The sequence below is a fragment of the Engystomops pustulosus genome, chromosome 3, assembly GCF_040894005.1.
Source record: "Engystomops pustulosus chromosome 3, aEngPut4.maternal, whole genome shotgun sequence".
Classification (NCBI taxonomy): Eukaryota; Metazoa; Chordata; class Amphibia; order Anura; family Leptodactylidae; genus Engystomops; species Engystomops pustulosus.
Window position 1 is genome coordinate 62,791,514 of NC_092413.1, and position 25,606 is coordinate 62,817,119.

The following is a 25,606-nucleotide window of genomic DNA, read 5'->3' on the forward strand; positions in this document are numbered from 1 at the left end:
TTTCCTGGGAGGGGGCAGACTGGGGGGGAGGAGGCTGAGGTGCAGGAGCTGGAGGAGTGCCGATTTCGGTGACATGGGTGGACTGCGTGGAAGACTGACTGGTGGACAAATTGCTCGAAGCATTGTCGGCAATCCACGACATCACCTGTTCGCACTGTTCTGGCCTCAACAGTGCTCTACCACGAGTCCCAGTAACTTCAGACATGAACCTAGGGAGTGTAGCTCTGCGGCGTTCCCCTGCTCCCTCATCAGCAGGTGGTGTCTCACCCCGCCCAGGACCACGGCCTCTGACCCCTGCAGTAGTTGGACGCCCACGTCCCCGCCCTCGTCCTCTACCCCTAGCCCTCGGGTTAAACATTTTGAAAATGAAAGTTATAACTTTAATTTTTTTTTAACTTTTTTTTGTGTTTTTTAGTTTTTAAAACCAAACAATGCTATCCTATTGCTATGGCTATTTTCTAGCCAAGTATGAAAGCACACTGCTATGCCAGATGAGATGACGCTGAGTTATGAAAAAATAAATGTAAAATAAAAAAGAAATGGCAGACTGTGCCTAATTGAAATCCAACCCCTAATAAATTTTCCCACTTCGGTCTTTGCGATGGATATGTGCGTCACTAAGCGCTAAACACAGCGGTCGCAAGTCTCACTCCAAATTCCTGACAATTGGCTAGTATATGCACTGCAGCAAGGACAGCCACCAGCAGATCAACCAGAAATAAAATATATATAACGCTATTGTAGGCGTAAGTAAGCCGTTTGGATTCTCCTTTGGCTATTTTCTAGCCAAGTATGAAAGCACACTGATGAGATGACGCTGAGTTATGAAAAAATAAACGTAAAATAAAAAGAAACTGCCAGACTGTGCCTAATTGAAATCCAACCCCTAATAAATTTTCCCACTTCGGTCTTTGCGATAGATATGTGCGTCACTAAGCGCTAAACACAGCGGTCGCAAGTCTCGATCCAAATTCCTGACAATTGGCTAGTATATGCACTGCAGCAAGGACAGCCACCAGCAGATCAACCAGAAATAAAATATATATAACGCTATTGTAGGCGTAAGTAAGCCGTTTGGATTCTCCTTTGGCTATTTTCTAGCCAAGTATGAAAGCTCACTGATGAGATGACGCTGAGTTATGAAAAAATAAACGTAAAATAAAAAGAAACTGCCAGACTGTGCCTAATTGAAATCCAACCCCTAATAAATTTTCCCACTTCGGTCTTTGCGATGGATATGTGCGTCACTAAGCGCTAAACACAGCGGTCGCAAGTCTCACTCCAAATTCCTGACAATTGGCTAGTATATGCACTGCAGCAAGGACAGCCACCAGCAGATCAACCAGAAATAAAATATATATAACGCTATTGTAGGCGTAAGTAAGCCGTTTGGATTCTCCTTTGGCTATTTTCTAGCCAAGTATGAAAGCACACTGATGAGATGACGCTGAGTTATGAAAAAATAAACGTAAAATAAAAAGAAACTGCCAGACTGTGCCTAATTGAAATCAAACCCCTAATAAATTTTCCCACTTTGGTGTTTGAGGTGGATATGTGTGTCACTAAGAGCTAAACACAACGGTAGCAAGTCCCCCTGCAAATTCCTCACAATATGGTACTAGCTGCACTACTAGTGCCAGCAAGCCCAGCCACAAGCAAACAAAAAAAAAAAAGTATAACGTTATTGTAGCCCTAAGAAGGGCTGTTGGGTTCTTGTAGACTCACTCCTGCCTAACACTATTCTAATAGAACACCCTAACGCTTACCCTGACCAGCAGCAGCTCTCTCCCTAGCGGCATCCAGACACAGAATGATCCGAGCAGCGCGGGCAGCGGCTAGTCTATCCCAGGGTCACCTGATCTGGCCAGCCAACCACTGCTATCGACGTGTAAGGGTACCACCTCATGCTGGGTGGAGTGCAGAGTCTCCTGGCTTGTGATTGGCTCTGTTTCTGGCCGCCAAAAAGCAAAACGGCGGGAGCTGCCATTTTCTCGAGCGGGCGAAGTATTTGTCCGAGCAACGAGCAGTTTCGAGTACGCTAATGCTCGAACGAGCATCAAGCTCGGACGAGTATGTTCGCTCATCTCTATCTGCTAGCCTTATTGGAGGTTTCCTATAACCCTAGCAGTGTAACACTGCTACATATGTTGTAGCACTAGGACCTATTTACTTTAGTATGTAAGCAACTCCTAGTGCTACAACAGATTTAGAATCTGATCAGATTTAGAATTTATAGGTGGCAGGTCCTCTTTAAACCTCCTTATAAAAATAAGAGACAGAAAATAAAAAATGCTGTAACGTGGCCTTTAAGGATTGATTGGAGTGATGTGCTCAGGGTGTTAGCTGGGAGTTCACAGAGAAGAATTTAGCAGTAATACGAAATATAGATGATGATTTTATGTCATAATTTCTTTAGACTTGTGGGCAGGGCAAGATCACAGGGAGGGAATCCAGTGCGCAAGTACAGGCAGTCCCCTACTTAAGGATACTCGACTTACAGATGACCCCTAGCTAGAGACGGACCTTTCTACCCACTGTGACCTTTAGTGAAGCTCTCTGGATGCTTTACTTTAGTCTCAGGCTGAAATGATCAGCTGTAAGGTGTCTGTAACAAAAGTTTTATTGATGATCCTTGTTCCTATGACACCAAAAAAAATTTTTAAATTAAAAAAGTCACTGCGACAAAAAAATTTTGTCTGGAACTACAATTAGTATACACTTCACACTAACAAATTTAACTTACTAAACCTAAAAAACCTATCCTGTACGCAACCTAGGGACAGCTTTTAGTAAGTTTAATTTTTCCTGCAGATAATAAGCCCTCATAAATGTAAATGTAAAATTAAAAAAGAAATTGGTTGTGGAAAGAAGGGAGTAAAAATCGGAAAAACAAAAAAATGGAGAAGGACCCTGTCCGGAAAGATTAAGGCTACATTCACACGACTGTGTATACATCCCCCATAGGCCTGCAATGGGCGCAAGAAGCAGTACAGTGCAGACATGTCCCATCTTTCCCCGTATTACAGCGCCGTGCGCTATGCATCTCTATGGAGAGGGGAGGGGTCACCCCTCCTCCTTTCCAGCACAGCGAATGTATGCCTGGATAAATAAAGATTTATCATTTTTATTTTTAGAATTCTGTAGAAAACAGATTGATAGATCTATCCCAGTTTGATAGATGTACCCTGTTTTGTGCATGTTGTTTTACAAAGCATGAGGAGAAGAAGGGAGAATCAGAGCTAGCATACCGCTGATGTCAAGGCCAGAGATGTAAATCTGCATGTCACACACATAGGATAGAGATAAAACCATGGGACTATTACGGTATAGTGACATTACCTGAAACAGTTCAATCCTTTCTGTTAGTCTTTCTTCTGATTCTTCTACCAGACCCACAACAGGTATGTTACTTTCAATCGATTCCAGCTGTCTGCTAAGTTCTAGAAATTTGTCATCCAGGAACATCCATGTCTACAGAGATTTGAGAGGAATACACTGTGATTCTGAGTAACACCATTACAGAATTACTATTTGTGAAGACATTCTGGGGAATCAGAGTGAACATCCTAGTAAAGGGGCATGGAACACTAACCATTTACCAAGTGTAACTTGGAAGGGTGAGAGTAAAATGGAGCTGACACATTTAATATCAGTAATTAATTCATACTGCATTCTTATGATATGCTACCCAACCAAATTGAAAAGCCTTAGGTTGTTAAGTTGGAGCACCCATAGAAACCAACCTGTTTGATATGTTTCTTTATCTATATTGAAACATTTAACAACTTCATAAAGTAATGGCTAGATTCAGCATATTCTCTATTGAGGGGCTATGTGATATTCAAATCATGGAAAACATATAGGGGGAAATTCATTATTGCACCTGCAAAAAAAAAAAGTCTAAAATTCCTTCCAACACATTTATCAAGGCAGTTTTCCGACTTGTTTGACAAAGTGGCTTTGGCCTCGAGAAAGGCAGCATGGTCACAGAGAAAGAGGGCGTTGCCAGGTGTGAAAAATAAAGAGGGTGTGCAACATTGTGGCAACAGCTAAAAGAAGGTCTCCAGGCAAACCTCAACAGTCTCATACTGTGACAAATTCTTATCACAATGAATAATCGGGCACAGCGCTAGACTAGTGTTGTTAAACTCCGCACTGTCGGGGCCTGCAAAACATTAATGAATTACCTACAAAATGTAGCCTGTTGAGTTAGAGATTTCACAATGACAAGCACACAAACGTCTAAAGAATTAAAACATAGAAAATGTATTTTTTCTACACATTTTTGATAAAGTGGGAGTAATAATATGCACACACAATCTCTTACCTCAAGTATATACTCCAGCTCTACACCTCTCTTGTGAGATTGTTTTAGCACTGCAGATGCTTTTGCCATTGTGTCCAAGTGGTTCTCAGTTTCTCTGGGTGAAGAATAGCTGCTAATTTTCCTAAAAAGTGTTTCGGTAAGAATCATATGAGACTCCAATCCTTGGAAATACTCCTGGAAAAAATGTTAAGCATTTATTAAAACTGTTTTTATGAATAGCTTGTATTCCAATGTGAAACATTTAATAAGTCTTATTTGTTTACATTTATAAGAAGAGGCTACATTCTTATATCAGGACACCAATATAATGCCCTGTCAGAAGATACAGTGAAAATTACATATTTTGTAATTACTCAGTTTAAGATAATACAGTTACCTTATGTTTATCTAGCAAAATGTTGACCTCACGTCTAGAAGAAACAATGCATTTCATTCCTCCTGACATTTTTTCCTGTCCTGTCTCTATCAGATCGACCAGGTCCTGTAGGGCTCTCTCATACTGACTCTTAAGGGCAAGGTTCTTATTAAGCCCACTTCTCCGGGAGCTGATGACCATCATGAGTTCATCATAAGTGTCCTGGAGAGAGAGGGTACATTATTCGCCTTATACAAGAAAACAGCAAAATTTGCTGAGCTATGAAAGACTGCTTTGGATACAGAAAACAACTCTTTTGTACCTGAAGTTTACATAGCTCTTGCATTGACTGTTGATCTACTTGCAGCTTGTCCCCATGTTTTTTTAACTCCGTAATTTCAGTATCTAATTCCTTTAAACTATCTTCAGCTTGAAGTATTGCCTGTGAGAACAAAAGAAATCTTGAGTATGACAATGCTGATTTGGCAAGCTCTGTGTAGTGCTACGGCATCTGCCGTGGGCTATATAAATAAAGGAATTAATATTATTAATTCTGAAATGCTCACAAAGTTCATTTCAGTCTCACTTAGCACTATATAAAGATGAGTGCGAATGGACCTATCATATTCCACAGCGCTTTACAGATCACGGAGTACATTAACAAAATAAGACATTACAGTGACAATAGTAATGAGGCCCCCTACTCAGAAGAGCTTAAAATCAAGTAATCTATTAGCAGTTGCTCCTCCATAGTATCCATGTTCTGACACAGTTACTGGAATGCAGCAGAAAACAACACCCCTTTGAATATTCTTTTTGCCCAATAATTGACTGCAGGAATTTCATTACATTCTTCTACTTGATAATGATAAAAGAATAGCTCTGGATGCAGTTAAAACCAAACATGCACATTTTCCTCAAAACAAAATGACATATTATTTGATCAGTATTGTGGTCACCTTTTTGCCTCTTCTCCTCTATGCAGTTTCCTATTGTTTAATGAGGGACTTATCTAATAATAAAATTTGACCTTTTTAAGAAATGTGGGTCATAGTTCTGTGTGTTTTTGTTTAGTCTACCTTTTCCACATGTCTCTTTAAATTATTTTGAGCTTATCTGCAGGTTGGCAAGCAAAAGGCTAGTAAAATAATTTAATAGGGAAACTGTTGATAGATAGATCGATAGATACAATAGAATTTGTATTCCTGTGTCTGTCAGTGAAAGGGAGACGGGCTGTGAAAGAGAGAGTCACAGTGGGTGATGCCATTAGGATAAACTGAAGGAGTCCAAAACAGGAAGTTCGGTATATATTCAGAGGGAAGCATGGTGAGAGAAGGAAACGGATGAAGCTCTCATAGAAGGCCAAGGTACAGATACATATATATGCAGATACATGTCTAATGGAATGGTTTTAATGAAATGGCCAACCCCTTTAAAAACAAACCTACATAACCTTTGCTTCTTTTCCGTTCTTGTAGTTCATGCCTCTACTTCATTAAATGTAGAATGTCACCAGAAAACCCCCAATTTTTTTATTAATTGTGTTTTTTATATGTTTTTATAGGATTTTATTTTGCAATGCAAGTTTGCCTTACTGCAAAACTGCTGTAATTGTACATTGGTGGGCAGCAAAGTGGGTACGAAGATGGTTTGCGAACTGAACCCTCTCCATAGATATTGCAGCAAACAACAGTGACTAACAACTGCGATTGGTGCTGGCACCAATTGCAGTTTTAAACTAAATGCCTCCTGCAATGCTGCCAGGGAATTTATAAACCTGGCGCCATGTGACATTATTGTGAAGCGACAATCTGTAACCATAACACCCTGTAGTCAAAATAAAACTCCAGGACCTATCATTTATGCAGATTTGTAACAATGTGCAGCTGCTATTTAATGCAATACAGTAGTAAATAGAAGAGGAAATTAAAAAAAAGTTTCAAACCAAAAACATGTTAGGTGTTGCAGCATCACAAAAGCCCCGTTTTTATTATTAAAACATAATACCTTCTGTACATAAATTTGGTATCCCGGTGATCATACCGACTAAGGGCTCATTCACATGTACGTCCCCATAGACGGCAATAGCGGCGCAGATACGGTGCCACACATGTGTGGCACCAATCCGGGCCGCACACCGCAAAAAGATAGAGCATGCTCTATCTTTCTGCGTGTGTGCGGCCGTGCGCCGCTATTCTCTATGGAGGGAGGAGGGGTTGCCTCTCCAGCACAAAATGATTTTTTTCCCAATTTCAGTGCATTTGGAATACCCCCCCCCCCCCCCTTTCCCAGTAAAATTAAAAAAAGTAACTAGGAAGTACAATTTGTTAGGTAGAAAACAAACCCTCAAAAAAAATACAAAAGTTATGTATTTTTAAAGGATGGGAACAACAAATGGTAACGGTAGAAAAGGGTATTCACATCTGGGCATTCACATTTAATTTATTTTCCATATGTAAAATTTCTCCAATTGGTCGTTATTTAAAAAATATTTCTCATAAATGTTGTTATGTTGTCCCTAGCTTCCACGGAAACGACCATCCTCGCACTCTGGCAGCGGTGGCCAGATATGCAGTATTGAGCCCTACCTGACCTCCTAGATTCTGCAATCATTATCACAGGATGGCTGTGGGACATGTATTAACTCCTGGGCATTTTGTATATAAAAACTTTTGGTTACTTTGTGCAATCACTCAAGCAGGGGAGGTTGTATCCAAGGACACAGTGCTGTTTCTATTGTTTCTCCTATTTGTACAATGCACGGCTAAATAAACTTTCCATAGACACATCTAAATGGTGGCTATGGCCTTGACATGCTCTAAACCATGTCACTAAATGATATTCCTCACAAAATAGAAGAAAAAATATTGGAATACATTTTTGATCTGAAATAAATAAAATAATTGGTAACATATTTGCATTACCTATTACAGGTATTTGTTTCCCTTATATCAGATGTATTAGTAGAAATGGTCTAATTTGATAATCTATTATATAATATATGTAATAGATCATGCTTTCATAGTAGAGTAGGCTGAATAAAGAGGCACCTCTTGTACAATCTATAATAAAAATAATATAATAAAAATAATATAATAAAAAAAGTATCCCTAAAGTTCATCCCAATTGGCCCTATAGTAACTTTGTAAGTTTAAGATTGAAAAAAATAATTGTAGCAGGGCTACAATAATAGTAGTAGTATAGTAGTAGTATTCTCAGTTAGGTGGATCATCCTACAACAAAGGTTGTTATTAACCCTTGATAGTAATAATAATTGTGGCTTCAAGCTGAAGTGCTTTTGCCTGGTTACAATTTGATATACATAAGACTCTTATTGAATGTCAAAATACGTGTTTTTACAAAACTCCATGTCTTGAATGTCACGATATATCAGCAGTTTTTAACATGCAATACTCTACAGTGTTTGATAGCAGCAATTAAACAGCTATTTAATAATATGTTTGTGTATGTTAAAATACCAGTTCTGTGAAACATTCATTTGTAAAAAGCAAAAAATAATATTGTCTGCAGCATGTCTGCAGCTCTTACACCAGCTCCGTAATGGTTTATTACAGAGAATAAATTATGCATAGCCATTTCCTGGGCAGTTGTCTACAACTGGATTATGTTACTCATCATAATCACATATTATCTATATGCATGTTATCTTATGTGCTTCCAAAAAGATATGATTCACTAAAAGCTTAAGCATGCACCCACACATAAGTTTGTGTTACAGTGATATAACCATATCATAAGATTTATTTATACAACTAATACTACATCATAGAACTAACCTACACTATCCTATTAAGGCTTCCTCATTTAACATTGTTTTCATTCCGTTCTTCCATTTAAAACTTGTTGGCAACAATATTTGATTTACTTTTGCTACACCGCTTGTGCAATGTGGGCTCAAAAATAATTCTATAGATGTTCAGGAACAACACTAGCAGCACTTATCACCACGGCCTTACAGGTGGCCCTGTAGTCCACTGACCACAGCTGCCGCAGAAGTGAAATAAGGCCCCTTCTACACTAGCGAGTGTGATGCGATGAACTCGCATCACACTCGCAACGCAAGCTGCCGGGAACGCACGGCCCGAACGCTGCACCGCGGGAGTGAACTCAGCATGTCAGTTCACTCCCGCGGTGCAGGGTTCGGGCCGTGCGTTCCCGGCAGCTTGCGTTGCGAGTGTGATGCGAGTTCATCGCATCACACTCGCTAGTGTAGAAGGGGCCTAATACTCCATTTTTGAAGATCATTTTTAGCTGAGGAGGAGTAAGAAATTTTCAGTAATAAAATAATATATATAGTGTTAACAGATGTCTATTTATACTAGAAAATTGTTACACTATTTTCAGTTTAAATATACAATTAAGACAATTCTAGTAATCTTACACAACCTTTTTTTGTCTCCTCAAAAACTACAATTTAGGGAAAAGGGTCTATGGCTGACCCGCCCCAGCCAACACTGGGACTGATGACGCACCAGACCTCTGGACCAGTCTAGGGCTGACGCACCAGACACCTCCCAGAACAGGCTAGGGCTGGTGCGCCAGACCCCCCCAACACTAGGTCTGTCTCACCAGGACCCCTAGACCAAGCTAGGGCTGGTGCAGCTGAATTTTTATTTAATTTTTTTGGGGAGGGTGGGGGAAATAACTTTTAATTTACCGTATTTTATTTAAAAAAAATTGTTTTATAATTACAATTTTTTTTAAAAAAAAAGAGGCACATTTAGCAATGAACAAACTTTTTTCTTCCCTGCATGCCTCTCACCCCCTACTCAGTGTAAGCCCTGTATTCAGGGACTGCTGTGACATTGGACTGATAATATAGGCCCCCTGTCCCAGTACAGAATCAGGCTTATACAGTCTAAAGTATACGGAGAACAATCCGCTCTATAGATTTCCATTGACACTACACTACATTGATATTTACTGTACATTGTAGAAGTCAATATTCCAATTCTTCTGTTGGATTAATCTAACTATTATACTCAGAAAGCAGACAGGCAGTCTTTTTTCAGTGCATTTATTACAAAGAACCAAAAAAGTTTATATTTTTCAGCATCTGCTTTTATAATAAGAAAAATGGCTTTGTCTATAAAAAAAACTATCTTATAATAGCTTCAAACATTAATTGCAAATACAATGAAATAAACTGAAAATGTACAAGCAATTGAAGGTCATTTTTGCTTATTAAAACTATAAGACCGGGATCCACGTACATACCTTAAGGGAGCATCATCAGTTGTAACATTTTGGTGAACAGTGAATGGACATATGTTTCTTTTATTTCCAGTGATTTACTGCCAAAGTTTATGGCATATCCTGCAGAAATACCCATTTAATTCAATCTAATGTATAAAGCTGAGTGTATGTATGTATGCATGTCCGTCCGTTAAATGAATCTGGACCCTCGAATTTATAATCACCAAATTTTGCACAGCTGCGCTCTAGGGAACATCATTTACTAGGTTTTGAGCCCAAATTTTCAGTCTACGCTTTCCAAAATACACTTATGAACCATCATATGCAGGAGCCATTGTCTGCTGCTTTCGCAGTGAATGGTTGCTATTCTGACATTAATATGAGTTATGAGCTTTAATTGGTTGCTATAAGCAATGAGCATAAGACAGCTCATGTGTGAGTTAACATGAATAGGGATACAGACATAGGCCGGCACCCGCACTGGGTGTAACGGGGAAAGTGCCGGGGCCCAGAACTGCTGGGGGGCCCACATAAGGATGTATATAATCATTCAATGGGGTTGAGGGGGGTTGTATCTAGGGAACATTTTATGGAATATTCTGTCTTGGTTTCTAAATTTGCAATGCTGCTGTGTTAGTTCACTGCAAATAGGCCCACTAACGCTCTGTCACCCAAGGGCCTACTGAAACCTGGAGCCAACCCTGGACATAGGAGGAAATTTATCAATGTCTGAGTTACAACTGTTCCAGTTACAGTACCCATGGAAACCAATCAGAACTCAGCTGTAATTTTATAAATAGGTGTAGGAAAATTAAATTTGAGCTTTGATTGCAATAGGCAATTAGAGCAGTTCTGCTCTCAGACACTTCTGATAAATCTCTCCATAGACAAAGTGACAGAGTAGATTTTGAGCCAAATTTTTCACCCTGTACTTTCCAAAATACACTTACTAACCACCATATACAGGACCAATTGTCTACTGCTGTGGCAGTTACAAGCTGAGTTATGATTGGTTGCTGTTTTGCCACAGGTCATTAATATGAGCTCTAAGCTTTGATTGGTTACTATAGGCAACGAGTATAAGACAGCTCATGTGTGAGGTAATATGGATAGGGATACATAGATAGGGAGAAATTTAACAGAAATGTCTGAGGTAAAACTGTTCCAGTTGGCCATGGAAACTAATCAGAGATCAGTTGTAATTTTATAAACAGCTGTAGGAAATTAAACTTGAGCTCTGATTGATTCCATGGGCAACTAGAACAGTTCTGCTCTCAGACATTTCTGATATATCTCCCCATAGACAAAGTGACGGTCAGAGACAGAGAAATCCGGAGTCAGAGACAGACAGACATAAACACTCAGAGGCAGAAATGGTCAATGACAGAGAGAATCGGAGATAGATACAATCAGTGAAAACTGGAGTCAGAGACAGTCAGAGAAAGACAGAGATAGTCGGAGACAGACATTCAAAGATAGAAAGACACAGACAGTGAAAGGCAGAAACGGTCACAGAGATGGTCAGAGAAAGTCAGAGACAAAGGCAGAGAGAGACAGACAGTCAAAGAGAGAGATAGATACATATAAAATATTTTTTGATAACCCATTCTATTTTGTTATAACTAAGAGCAGTTATTTACTATTCTTGGCAACACCAGGAGCTACAGCTAGTATATACATATATATGTAATATATACACATACAGCCTTTAAGAACAAGAACCATATGTAACCCACCTAAAGGTTTAATGCAAATGAAGTGCATGTATTATTAAAGTACATCTTTTATAATACTAGGCAGTCCTATTTCAGGTCTGCTTAATTATGTGCCTGAACAACACTGATAAATTGGGTTAAAGGGGATGTCAAAAAACATAAAAATAAATCAAAATTATCTGATGTATTTATAAGGATGGTGTCCCCACAAACCCCATTTCATTGCACTCTTTATTCTGGCTAATAAAAATCAACCCCCTACAAGACATCAGCTCTTACAGGCTAAAAGTTCCAGTCTTCGTAAAGGAAGTCAATATTGTTAAATACAAAAACAATGTAGCTTATTATCTGGTTTAGAGGTGGTACAATAATAGCTCTACAACTTCTGATATTGAGTTAACAGGAACAACATGTTTGTTACAGAGTTTTTATAAAGACAAATAAACAGAAGATGAAAAGGCTGGATAGCATAGTTATAAACAATGTTATCGATATCGTGGAATGCGACCCATTTGGTAGAGGGTTCCTGTAGACTGAAGAAAAGGAGAAAATCCCTAAAAATATGAAATGCAAGAAAAAGTATGTCAATAGTCAGACAAAAGTAGATATGGATGGTGACTTCACATAAAAGGAAATGTGCAGCACACACTGAATAATTCTGTAACCTTGCGGATTGTTTGCTGTGCAAGTTTGCATACATACATACACTGCTTTAAGGGTCTCCCGTTATTATTTTTTGCCTATATGTATGTGATATTACCGGCTGTTTGGCGGCAACAACTTTGGATGAATGTGCTGGTGCTTTATCATGTTGAAACAGCACCTTCTTTTTCGTCAAATGCATCAGTGTCTCCTTCAATTTTTTGTTGAAGGGATTCAATAACTTACTGTAGTATTGTCCAGTGATCGTTCTTCCTTTTTCTAAAAAATCCATGAGGATGACCACGCTCGTATCCCAAAAAATCGTTGCTATGACCTTTCCGGCCGATGGGACTGTCTTCGCCTTCTTTGGAGCAGATTCACCAGGAGAAATGTTAGTTGCTTAGTTTCTGGTGTGTAATGATGAATCCAGGTTTCACCAACAGTGACAACTCGATGCAAAAACTCCTTCGGATCTCGCTTAAATTGCTCCAAACACTGCTTCGAAGTTAACAGCCGCATCCGCCTGTTGTCTACCGTGAGCAATCACAGCACCCATCAGGCTGACAAATTTTTCCATCGCTAACTTATCATGTAAAATATTAATTGCCATTCCGATCGACACACCTACGGCCTCTGCTATTTTGCGCACTTTCATTCGTCGTTTAGCCAGTATCAAGTTGTGGACTTTTTGAATGATTTCCTCGGTAACCACGTCTGCCAGGCGTGGTGGTCGCTCATCATCAAAAACGGATGTTCTCCCAAGTTTAAATTTGTTGAACCAATATCTAACTGTGGTCATAGATGGCGAAGTGTCCCCATAAACAGCATCCAACTTTGCTTTTATCTCCATGCATTTTTACCATCCAAAAACAAAAAGCGAATTACCGAATGATACTGCTCTTTTTCCATCTTAAAAATCAGCTCAAACGGCTGCCAAATCCAAACTAACCTATCAATCAGTCTGCAATTTGTTTTGCCATTGTTCGATAGATGGCAGCACACAATGATTACACCAATTTCCCTCAGGAACGCCCTCTGTTGTCAAACACAGGTACTTATTGAGCCGCCCTCATATATATTTAATGTTTTGCTGTTCTGGTATAAATTGGTGGTATGTGTCACTGCTTTTATCATTAGATTGAGAATAAATAGCTGTGGCTGCTTTGGGTTTAGTCCTTGTTAGACAGTAAAATGGGGGTCATTTATCTTATGGATTTTTGTTGTGGCCTGCCTTTTTCTGGCTGCTACTTTGGTAATTTATAAAACTCACTTTTTCCTTTTGTTAATAGTTTTTTTTTAGATCTCTTTTTGAGATATTTGTCACATCTTTCTAATTTCTAAGTTTTCCTTAAGTATGGTTTAGTCTGGAGTTTTTGCGCCAAAAAATGTTGCAAATTTTAGATAATTTGAAATGATAAATGTTAGAAAAATAAAGATAAATGACCACCAATGTAACAAAAAGGAAGGGAGAAAAAATAAGACAACACAGACACTTAATGGGATTCATAGAACAATACATAATTTGATTTATTCAAAACTGCGAAGACTAGTATATTTATATTGTACAGAAATACAAAGTAATTATAATAATATTTTTAGTTAGACTAGGGTGAATCAGTTAACTAAGTGTCAACATTGAATGTCATGAAGCAGCAAAGGAAATCAAATTTAAGGGGGTTCATGTTAGCAGCACAGAATTAAAAAATGCTGTAATACCTCTAACACCTTCATTAAAAGGGTAATTTTTTAATTAAAAGGAACCTGTCATTTGAATTTCACAATTTTTCCAAAGGACAGGTTCCCATAGGATGTTTAATACTAATTACCAATCTTCTTTTATAACAAACTTTTTTAGTTCCATCCATTTGAACAGTATATCAAAGTTTGGCTGGCTCCCTGCTGGCAAAGAGGATGGAGTCATGAGGGCATCTATGCAAGGCTGCCAGTCCCTAGGTCATCACTGCTCTCCTAGCTCTCCCCTCCAACCTGTTCTTTCCTATCCTCCCCTCATACACAGCTGACAGGGATTTGCTTGAAGAAGAAGGGGTCAGCTCATAGCGGTGGGGCGTGGAGGGGGAGAGTAGTGTTGACAGAGGGACTCACAGCCTTGCATAAACAACCCCATGACTGTATCCTTTTTGCTCGCAGGCTTCAAGAATATTTTTATATACTTTTAAAACTGATTCAAACTAAGAACGTTTATTATAAAAGAAGATGGGTAATTAGTATTAAACAGTCTATGGGTACCTGTCATTAGGTCAAAATTTTAAATCTTGATAAGTTATATGAGGAGAAAGTTTACATCAAAAGAACATTTTAAACCCATACAAAGGTTCAGATGCTTTCTTTATACAAAGAAAAAATATTCGAATGTAAATATATAAGTGGTGACTATGGTCATAGGATTAATTCTTCATGGAAGCTAATACAAGCAAATACATTAGCAATTCAGCAAATGCAGGATAAAGATTTAAAATATTCTAGATATAAAAGAATTTTTGTGTTTTGGCCGCTTGCCACAATATTTCATCGAGTCTGTGGGCCAGTTACTACTCAACTACTTTAAGACCAGTTGCCAGGTTGGTTCAAATAGACTTACCAGTCTTATGTACACACCAGAAAATCTAGCAGACATGAAGCAAGTTTTTTGGTACAATCTCGCTTGTGTACAAATGGCTTAAAGGAAACCTACCACTTGAAGTGGCAGGTATAAGGGGGAACTACCGAGCTTAGTTTTGTTAGTGTTTTAAACCGCAGTATCGCGGTTTAAAACACTTTTTAAACTTTATGGCCGAAGCTGCTTCGGTGCAGGGAGGTATGCGCGCGATCGTGCCCGTGGCTCTCATTAACTTCCTATGTAGCCGCGTGCACGGTCGCGCGCATGGTGCGCCGAGCGCATACCTCCCTGCGCCGAAGCAGCTTCGGCCATAAAGTTTAAAAAGTGTTTTAAACCGCGATACTGCGGTTTAAAACACTAACAAAACTAAGCTCCGGCACTAACAAAACTAAGCCCCTGAGCTGGTGCTCGGTAGTTTCCCCTTATACCTGCCACTGCAAGTGGTAGGTTTCCTTTAAAGGGAACCTTTCACCATGATTTCACATTTGACATTGACAGGTTTCCATAACCTTTTCCTGCGGGTGTTTTCCTGCTGATCACTGCGTTTAACCGCGTCCAAAGTCGAAAATGGCACTTTTTTGCCATTAAAAAAAAAAAATTCTATAAAAAGTGATCAAAAAGTCGCACAGTCCTAAAAATTATATCATCAAAAGCCGCAAAAAACGTCACCTCCTAAAGCTCCGTACACCAAAGTATTTATTAGTGCCAAAAGATGGCAAAATCCCCCAAACATTTTTGTACAGGAGGTTTTAATTTTTGTAAATGTATGAAAGCATTATAAAACCTATACAAATTTGGTATCCCCGTAATCGTACTGACCCAAAGAATACAGAACACAAGTCATTTGGGGCATACAGTGAAATCCGTAAAATCCAAGCCCACAAGAATACGGCACAATTTCACTGCATTTGGAATTTTTTTTCCCACTTCCAAGTACACGACATGGAATATTAAATACCACCATTTTGAAGTGTAATTTGTTACGCAGAAAATAAGCCATAACACAGCTCTGTTCATGGAAAAATAAAAAAATTAAAGATTTTTGAAGGTGGGGAGTGAAAAATGAAAACGCTAAAACGAAAAAGGGCTGCAGCATTAAGGGGTTAAATATGCACCTCCATGACTCAATCCAGTTTGCTGGCAAGGAGCCAGGTATATTTTTATCAACCTATAAAAGTCAGAGGAATCAGTAATGTTAATTATAAAAGCAGATTTGGAATTAGTATAGAAGGGCTATAGGAACATTTAATCAGGTAACAATATGAAATACAAATGACAGGTTTCCCTTTAAGGCTGGAGATACACAGCATGGATCCTCTGCAGGCATTCTACTGGGAAAATGTCTGCCTTCAATTAAGATATTTTTGGAGCTGGCCTAGATTGTATTGCTGTCTGTGTGTGTGCTGTTTCGGTCTCTGTCTTGTAACTGATTCACTCCTTGGGCACAGATTAGTAGTACTACCCCTATCCTGTATATATAGGCACATCTTAGAACTACTACTCCTATCCAATATATATGGGCACAGCTCTGTACTACTACCCATATCTTGTATATATGGGCACAGTTCAGTTCTACTATCCCTATCCTGTATATATGGGCACAGCTCAGTACTATTTCTCCTATACTGCATATATGGGCACGACTCTGTACTATTACCCCTATCCTTTATACATGGGCATAGCTCAGTACTACTACCTCTATCCTGTATATATTGGCACAGATCAGTACTACTATCCATATCCAGTATATATGGGCATAGTTCAGTACTATTACCTCTATACTGTAAATATGTGCACAGATAAGTACTATTACATCTGTCCTATACATATGAGCACAAATCTGTTTTACTACTACAATCCTGTATACATGGGCACAGCTCAGTACTACTTCTCATATCCTGTATACATGGGCACAGATCAGTACTACTACTCCTATACTGTATATGCGTGCCCATCCCAGAAATTGAAGATTTTCCTTTTATATCTGTCAACATGGACAACACTGTAACATGAAAGTGATGGCTTTCACCAAATATATCTTTTCAGGTGGATTTGGAACACTAAACCATCCACAGGTCTTAATGGACTGGTGGTTTAGTGTTCCAAATCACCCAGTATGAATACTGTTCATGACCATAATAAAAAAAATGTTAATACTCACCTTGGTCCCAAGCTCTTGATCTTGCTATTGAAGCTGGAGTAGTACTCCTCGGCTTCACTGCACAAGCACTGTCTGTATGCAGCATGCACAATGATGCTGTAGTAGTACACCCCGGCTTTACTGCACAAGCACTGTAGGTAAGCAGCATGCTCTATGAAGCCGTAGTAGTACACCCTGGCTTCACTGCACAAGCGTTGTAGATACGCAGCATGTACTATGAAGGTAAACTAATACACCATACACTGTAGCTTCACTGCAAAAGCACTGTAGGTACGCAGCGTGCACTAGGAAGCCGGAGTAGTACACCCTGGCTGCACTGCACAAGCACTGTAGGTACGCAGCATGCATTATGAAACTTCTATGAGTATTGAGAGGGAAGCATTAAGAGCAGTGGCATAACTTGAAGCTCATGGGCCCCAGTGCAAAGTCTGTTCCAAGCCCACGAATATAATGTGTAGTTTATAGTACTACTTTTTTCATCTGGGAAACCTCTTGGGCCTACGTACGACCACACCTCCTTAAGTTATGCTCCTGCTCATCGGACTTACATCCATAAACACACCATAAGGATAAATTACCTGCATTTGGTCTTTTGCTGGCCTTTCAGCTGCTTCAGCTAGTTTGTTCAATATGATGTATTTGATATCAGCCAATGAGGCAAAGAGCAACTTCAAATCATTCTGAAAAAAATTAAAAGGTTTATTTTTACAAAGTTGTTTGTTGCCAAACGCACGTCTATATTTTAGAATATCTTATATCTTTTGTGTGTATAAGCATATTAACATTATGAATAAAGCCAAGATAAACCATGGCACCTTAGGTTACAGTACTCAATCTCATATCATCAAAGATTCACTATTTAAAGGGGTATGCCAGGATTTATGTGAGTCATCTACCAGTATATATCTGAAACCTGTTAACGTACATGGATTTCATATGGATATTCTTTCTTTTTCTTTTACATCTTTTTTATTGGTATTTAAAAGTATAACAACAATAGAAGACAATGACAATGATTTAAACAAATTGGAGTCTGCAGTTCAGGTAACATAATCGAACTGTGGGGATCAGGATATGCATTACAAATCAAATAATAAATATTCATAAGGGAGAGTGTACATCAGGCAAAACAGAACACTACTAGTTTCTGCCTAGTATTGGAGGGAGCATAAAATAGAAACTAACTTAGCAATAGATGATTCCAGTCAATATGTAGATCAGAGAGAACTGGAGGCTGGAGGTGAGACAAAGAATTGTAAAGGGAGGAGGACATTTGGGAGCTGAGAATAATCAGCCCGGGGGTCCATCTTTTGATATTTCTGGTGGTTTTGGAAGGCACAGATCTCTTCTATTAAACATAGCTGTGAGACCTTGCTTGCCCACTGAGATAGAAATAGTGTTGTGGAGTGTCATGGCAATGATGACACGCTGCCTCGTCACGTAACTTGGGGTGCGACTGTACGGTTTAATTTAACCCCTTCAAACTTGCGCTCACCTTTCACTCAGGACACAAATTGAGCATAAATCAAACCTTATCCAGTTTCAACAATCCAATGCATCAGTTACCACCATTTATGGAATTTATACTGGGACCAATAAGTATCCCACTCTACATCTGCTCTTGCCTCTCAAGTAAACACCTTGTCACACCACTAGACATGCATGATCAGCACTAAGACAGCTAATCAGATTTTAGAATGCTACGCTACAAAGCTTTAATTACAAAGGTGTTCAGTGCTTCCAAAAAGATGTTAAAATAAAAGAATTACAAAATAAAATGACACACAACATTATTGAGACTTGTTCTGTGAGAAATTGGTACTAGGTTCAGGGAAAAAATTTGGGGGGTGATTGGTGCAGCACTAGGGCATAGGCTAGTAATAGTCGTGGTAAAGCACAATTAGCAGAAGGAACATATTTTGGTGCAGTCCCATCACATCTGGAAAAATGTGCCTTTTGACTGCTGAGATCACCAGCAGGTGTCTGGGGTTAGGTTCGCTGTAGTGGTTGAGAACAACTGGTGTTTGGTACCAACGACTCACCAACTTGTAGATGACTCTTGAAAGGGTATACATCTACTGTAGATTGACCATGACTATACCACAAGATCTGTTGTGTTTCTGGATCTGAGAAGGAAACGTTTGGTTTCTGGTTTGGTTTGGTAGTTAGCTGCAATTGTTAATGTGTGGAAACTTTCTTATCCAGCAATGTTAGCTCTCTAAAGATGTCCCCTTGGTGAATGACTCCTTTAAAATTAGATCTTAATTTGGCATATGACAGGAGGTCTGGTGATGATTGAGAGAAGATGGCACATCACATGGCACATTTCTGATGGCTTTTTGATTTAATAGCATTTGAAAGGCTATATCAGCGGGCTGAGTGAGGATTTCATGGCCTATAGGTCGACCACCTTTGTAATGGGCTGGGTTGGGGCCAGAATGATTCTACCTGAGGTGGAGGTGGACCAGATTTTAAATTTAGCTTTTGTTATGATATTAAGTGCCCTAAAATTATGTAGATCCTGAGATGTTTGGAGAGTTGTATGAGAGGGCACTGGGACTCCTGAAATGGGATGTATAGTTTGAAGGAGCGGTGTTTGTACCAGTCTATTATTCTGCTAATCTGAATGGCTTTGTAGTAACTATAAAATGTTAGGGATGCCCATGCCACCTAACTGGGGTTTATCAGAATGCTGTAGGAAAGCCTATGTACAGTCCCTTTCCAAAGATAACAGAGAAGCATTTGTCTCACTGTGGTAAAAAGATGTTTAGGTAGGAAGATGGGAATGTAATCTTGGGGATCAGAAACATTTTGAGATTTGATCTGCCCAACCAAGAGATATAAGGGATGTTTTAACCACTAACCAAGTTTTGGATTGTCTGCAATTTAAAAATACTGATTTTGATGTTTTTATTTTAAAATTTAGGAGAAAGTGGAATTCCTCAAAAGTAGCGGGTAAAGCTGGGGAGGCTGTTTCAGGGATGGTTGTAATTATGAGGTTGTCTGCAAAGGCAACTTTGTGGCGGGTGACATCCTAAATTGGGAGTCCCTTTATATGTGGGTGTTGGTGAATATATTTTGTATGAGGGTCTCTATTAACAACACAAAAAAAGGGGAGAGGGGACACCCCTGTCTCGTACGGTTTGATGTGGAAAGAAGGGGATAGAATGCCATTGACTTTGTCTCTGGTTGGAGAGGAATGTAGGGACATGACCTTAAAGATCCGCTGGTCAAAGGCCTTCTCTGCGTCAGTGGATAAGAAAGCAAAAGAGATTTCCTTGGACCGGAAAACAGGATACCTTAAAAACAAGGGCATAGAAAGCTTAAAGAAGAGTGGATCCTGTCAGAGGGGGCACACACCAGTATGTAACAGTGATTGGTTTACAATCCTTAATCCTGGTGGTAAATGTCCTTTAAGGTGTTTAGCTAGGCGAAGGGCTTCACATTAATGTTTAGTAACGAAATTGGACAGTAACTAATGCAAGGTATTAATTGTTGAATGTTAAATATTAAATGTTGAATGCATTTGAGGGATCAGGATTTGTTTAAATGAAGTCTGCTAACTGGGAGACTATCTCTGGGGTATCAGAAACTATTCTGTTGATTGGAGTTTTGATCTCCTTGATAAAGGTTTCTTCTTTCCTACTTTTGGCCAGCATGGCCATCCTTTTGGAGCTTCCTTTGCTGTGAGCATATACTTTATGTTTGCTGTAGAGGTACACCTTAGCTGCCTTTAGGTTAAGAGTTTGCTTCAAGAGTTCTCTCTTAGAAGATAATTCTGCCAAAGAGGCCGCAGCAAGAGATAATTTGTGCAAACTTTCTAGGGCCTAGGCGAACGATCTCGGCAAGCATATTATCTATTTCTTTGAGGGGTCTACCCCTCTAGACTTCTGGTAGGGACAGGTATGTCTGTTTTGTAATTTTCTAGAAAGTAGTAAATGAGAACACTTTCCACACAGTTCCATTCTCTTGCTTTCCTAAGGATGAGGTCTTTGTGTGAGTCATTGTGGTTTTTTCTCCGACCTGTGTTGTCTTCATACTTGACATACAACAGCATGCTGTTTAATTGAGCTTGCCAATATTGTAGTGAGGTAGCCACTGTGGTGTTGAAGGTCAGTAAAGTCTACTGGATCTCTTCCAGTCTGTCCACTTTGCCGCCTACTTGCTTGACTTCTTTCTCATTATCCGCTAAGGCGGAGGGCCTTCTTGATGATCTTTTGCATAAATATTTGTTAGATTTGTGAAAGATACATTTGTGAGACTGTGTCAGTGCCAGAGAAGACGATGTGGTGACCCCCCCCCTCCATAGAGAAAAGCGCAGACACAGACGCACACATGGGTAAATATAGAGCATGCAACATGTATGGCACCATACCGCCGCCGGGCCGCAATTACCGTCTATGGAGAAGTATATGCGGCCCCAAATTCGCGGGTGCATATACATCCGGCCAGACGGCCGTCTGAATGCACCCTAACCGATCAGGCTATTACAGCCTCCCCTGGCCCAGGTGGCATGCTCAGCTTCTTTTTTTTTTTTTTAATTCAGAAATTGCCTTAGGCAAGCTAGGAAAAGCCCATTTCCGGACTTTTATTTAAAACTTAATGATTATTTGTACCAACTATATTAAAAGAATACAGTAATTCTTTGAACATGTGTGCAATAAAGTTGATTAAAATTACAAGTGTCTCGGTGTGTTGTTCTTCTTTACGGTTTCAATTGATACATGCAGTAATTAGTATTAGATCATGTTAACTATCCGTCAAGAAACCTATGTCCGGTATTTATGCAGTAAATATGAAGTCACATACTCACTCAGCAGTATGGTTCCTATAGTAAGGGATAGGTTCAAGGATTGCCTAGATTATATGCTGTCCCTATAATAAAGGGTGGGTAATTTAGGGATTACCTACATTGTATTGTACCTATACAAGCTACTTGATCACACATGCCCTAACAATATGAAACAAAGGTCGCCTCTTATAAATGAATGATGGATGGATTGTGAGAACGGCGAGCCCACATGAAATAGCGAATGCGCAAGCAATTGCAACTGAGTGGCTAAAAACCCACATATCTACATTGACAGACGATATAAGGAGAGCGTAGCTGAATGGTTAGGATGCCGGTATGTTTACACCAAATAGAGCATGCGCAAAGTAGCATTACTGATAGGCTAAGGGACACACATACCCACGATGACACATGAGATGAGGTGGCATCAACAAACTGGTCAGGATGCTAGCACAGCTGTTACCATAGGGAGAATGCGTGGATAATCACAGATGATACGGCGCAAGGATATTTCCCAAGGGAACAAGTCTGATGAGGTCATCGGACTTCGGCAAGGAATCATATAGCCTATTGGACCTTATAACACACTATAATTTGCTACTATAAGCCTCAATCAACACCAAGACAAACCCTACCTGGATCCTTAATGGGATTGGTTCTAATTCTAGTGGGGACCTAGGAGTCAATATAATACCAAACAATCGATGGGGCCATTACTATTAGCCCTGATCCCCTGACGATGCCATCGTGTCTGGCGAAACATGTTGGGGAGCTAGTAGAACAGTGTTTTAACAGCAAGTGTCCGTTTAGATAGGGAGTTTAGTACTGCAGACTAAACAAGCCCTAATTATCTATAGGAACTATCTGTAAAAATAACATGACTCGAGCAGGATCAGCATATATCAGCTAGCTACTAGATATCTCGCCTGTGACCTCACAGCAGTAAACTTAGAGAGACACCAATCATGCGTATAGGGATAGGAAGATTGCCTAGGTGTATGGGTCATATTGATTGATGAATGCATGGTATATTTGATAGAACAGACAGTGTGAGAGACGTCCGAAATTGGTGACTAATATGTAGACAAGCCCTAAGTTACCCACCCTTTATTACAGTGAATACAATGTAGGTAATCCCTAAATTACCCACAATTTATTATAGGGACAGTATATAATCTAGGCAATCCTTGAAACATCTATCCCTTACTATAGGGACCATACTGCTGAGTGAGGAACTCAAATGTTTGACGCTGGGGGTTCTGGGGACTAGAAGACCTTATCAGTGTTCGGCACCGTGGGGGCTTCAGAGAGGTGTTGGGTTAGAGAGGCTTTGGGTTAGAGAGTTAGAGGTAAGAGAGGCTTTGGGTTAGTACCTGTGAAGGGTTGGGGTTGAGCTGGTCTCCTTTGAACCCGCAGGCAGGTGGAGGTTGGCGGGGACCACCACTTCCGGACCGGCTGGTGGTGCCCAGGCAATGTCCTCTGGGTTGGGAGCCGGAAATCAAGTCACCGGCGACAACTAGGCCTCAGACAGCGGAACTTCAAAATAGAGGTACAGATCAGTGAATGGGGGCTTCTAGATGCACAGAGGCTTTTGGTCCACGAATCCCAGGCAGGTAAGGTAGGATTTCCATGGTGGAGATCAAGGATCTGGCTTGGAACTTCACCAAGACAGCCCGGATTGAACGGTAGGGAACCTTGGGGCCAGATCACTGGCTTAGGTGGCTTTGTGGCTGCGGGTGGCTGATGAATGGCACTGGATTTTTAAAATGCCTGAAGACCACACCCCTGATTGCACATGGACTTTCAAAAATCAAATTGTACACCCATATATTAAAAACATTAGCTACACACTAATGGAAATCTGTTACACATTTATAGACAGAAAAATTCACGATAAAGGAACATCATACCTGGAAAGTCAGAAGGTCTTGTAATCTTTCCTTCAACTGGCAACATCTGTTGTTGACCACTGACTCTAAGGAGTTCAGTCTCCCTAGAAGGCAATATAAGGTATCCTCAATGATCTCTTGGTTGTCTCCACTGCTGGTAAATGTTTGGAAAAACAAAGTCTTGTTCTTGTCCATTTCATCAGTCATTTCTTTAATGTCTTTAGCTATTGTCTGTACAGTAAACAAATATGAAAAACACTAGATACTAAATTACAGTAGTTAAGAATAATAAGAATAATAATAATAATAAGGCCTAGAGGCCTAGGAAAAATGGAAATGTCCATAGCTCTATTGTACATCTGACATCAACAAAAAAGAAACATGAGTGAGGACCTATATATCTGTATTGTGCCCTTCTACTACCACAGTATCCCACAACTGTGAAGTTGTTAATGTTACCTTAGCTAATTCAAACTTAGCTAATTGTTTATCTCAATTATGAAATTAGTTGATCTCAAAAAGACTCACTAAAATACAATTAAAGAGTAACTTAACTATGTAACTATGGGTTGTAGGGCAACATTTTTTTTGTTTTTTATAACCCAGATGGAGTGTATAAAAATAACAAAAAGCATGTGTTCATCATTGAGGTAAACTGGCAGAGCACATACAGAGGTTCAGTGTTGAAGCAGCGTTGACTGTAACCCATCTACAACAGCAGCAACTACAGACTGCATGCAATAGCAGCCATGTTTAGCCTGTATAGAACATCCTATAAAAGGATGCTGTTTTTCTGTACAAGGAATAAAAATAATTCTTACAGAAGTATATTAACTCCTTAAGGACACAGCCAGTTTATAGCTTAAAGGGGTATTCCCATCTGGGCATTTAAATTTAATTTAATTCATTTGCCATATGTAAACAATTCTTCAATTGGATGTTATTAAAAAAAAATGTTCTTGTGTGAAGATAATTTCTCATAAAAGGTGGCCATGCTGTCCCTTAGAAACGAGATAGCTTCCTCGGATACGACCACCTCACATTTTGGCAGCAGTGGCCAAACATGCGCTATTGAGTCCTGTCTGACAACCTGGATTCAGCAATCATTATCACAGGACGGCTGCGGGACAAGTAGTAACTCCTGGACACAGGGCCGGATTAAGGTTGGTGGGGGCCCCTGGGCGCAAAATCTGGTGGAGGCCCCCACTGAGTATAGCGTACACACACGTCATCCTGCTTCCTTTCCACTATCCCAGCTGTAACACAGCTACATACAGCCGCCTCATCCCCAGTAACACAGCTACATACAGCCGCCTCACCCCCAGTCACACAGCTACATACAGCCGCCTCACCCCCAGTAACACAGCTACATACAGCCGCCTCACCCCCAGTAACACAGCTACATACAGCCGCCTCACCCCCAGTCACACAGCTACATACAGCCGCCTCACCCCCAGTAACACAGCTACATACAGCCGCCTCACCCCCAGTCACACAGCTACATACAGCCGCCTCACCCCCAGTAACACAGCTACATACAGCCGCCTCACCCCAGTAACACAGCTACATACAGCCGCCTCACCCCAGTAACACAGCTACATACAGCCGCCTCACCCCAGTAATACAGCTACATACAGCCGCCTCACCCCAGTAACACAGCTACATACAGCCGCCTCACCCCAGTAACACAGCTACATACAGCCGCCTCGTCCCCAGTAACACCGCTACATACAGCTGCCTCACCCCAGTAACAAAGCTACATAAAGCCGCCTCACCCCAGTAACAAAGCTACATACAGCCGCTTCATCCCCAGTAACACAGCTACATACAGCCGCCTCACCCCCAGTAACACAGCTACATACAGCCGCCTCGCCCCCAGTAACACAGCTAC

At 40.1% G+C, this 25,606-nt stretch overlaps 1 protein-coding gene across 16 annotated transcripts in view; it reads right to left on the reverse strand.

Annotated features, from left to right (window-relative positions):
• The window catches only part of SYNE1 (spectrin repeat containing nuclear envelope protein 1), a 476,843-nt gene that overhangs the window by 78,974 nt on the left and 372,263 nt on the right, over nt 1-25,606 (reverse strand). For all 16 annotated transcript variants that reach the window (XM_072140948.1, XM_072140950.1, XM_072140965.1 and 13 more), the window contains 6 exons: nt 23,737-23,946; nt 17,613-17,714; nt 5,005-5,124; nt 4,704-4,904; nt 4,328-4,501; nt 3,340-3,471 (listed from right to left, as the gene is read on the reverse strand). In XM_072140948.1, the coding sequence (XP_071997049.1) occupies nt 3,340-3,471; nt 4,328-4,501; nt 4,704-4,904; nt 5,005-5,124; nt 17,613-17,714; nt 23,737-23,946 (939 nt within the window). The remainder of the gene's footprint in view (nt 1-3,339; nt 3,472-4,327; nt 4,502-4,703; nt 4,905-5,004; nt 5,125-17,612; nt 17,715-23,736; nt 23,947-25,606) is intronic.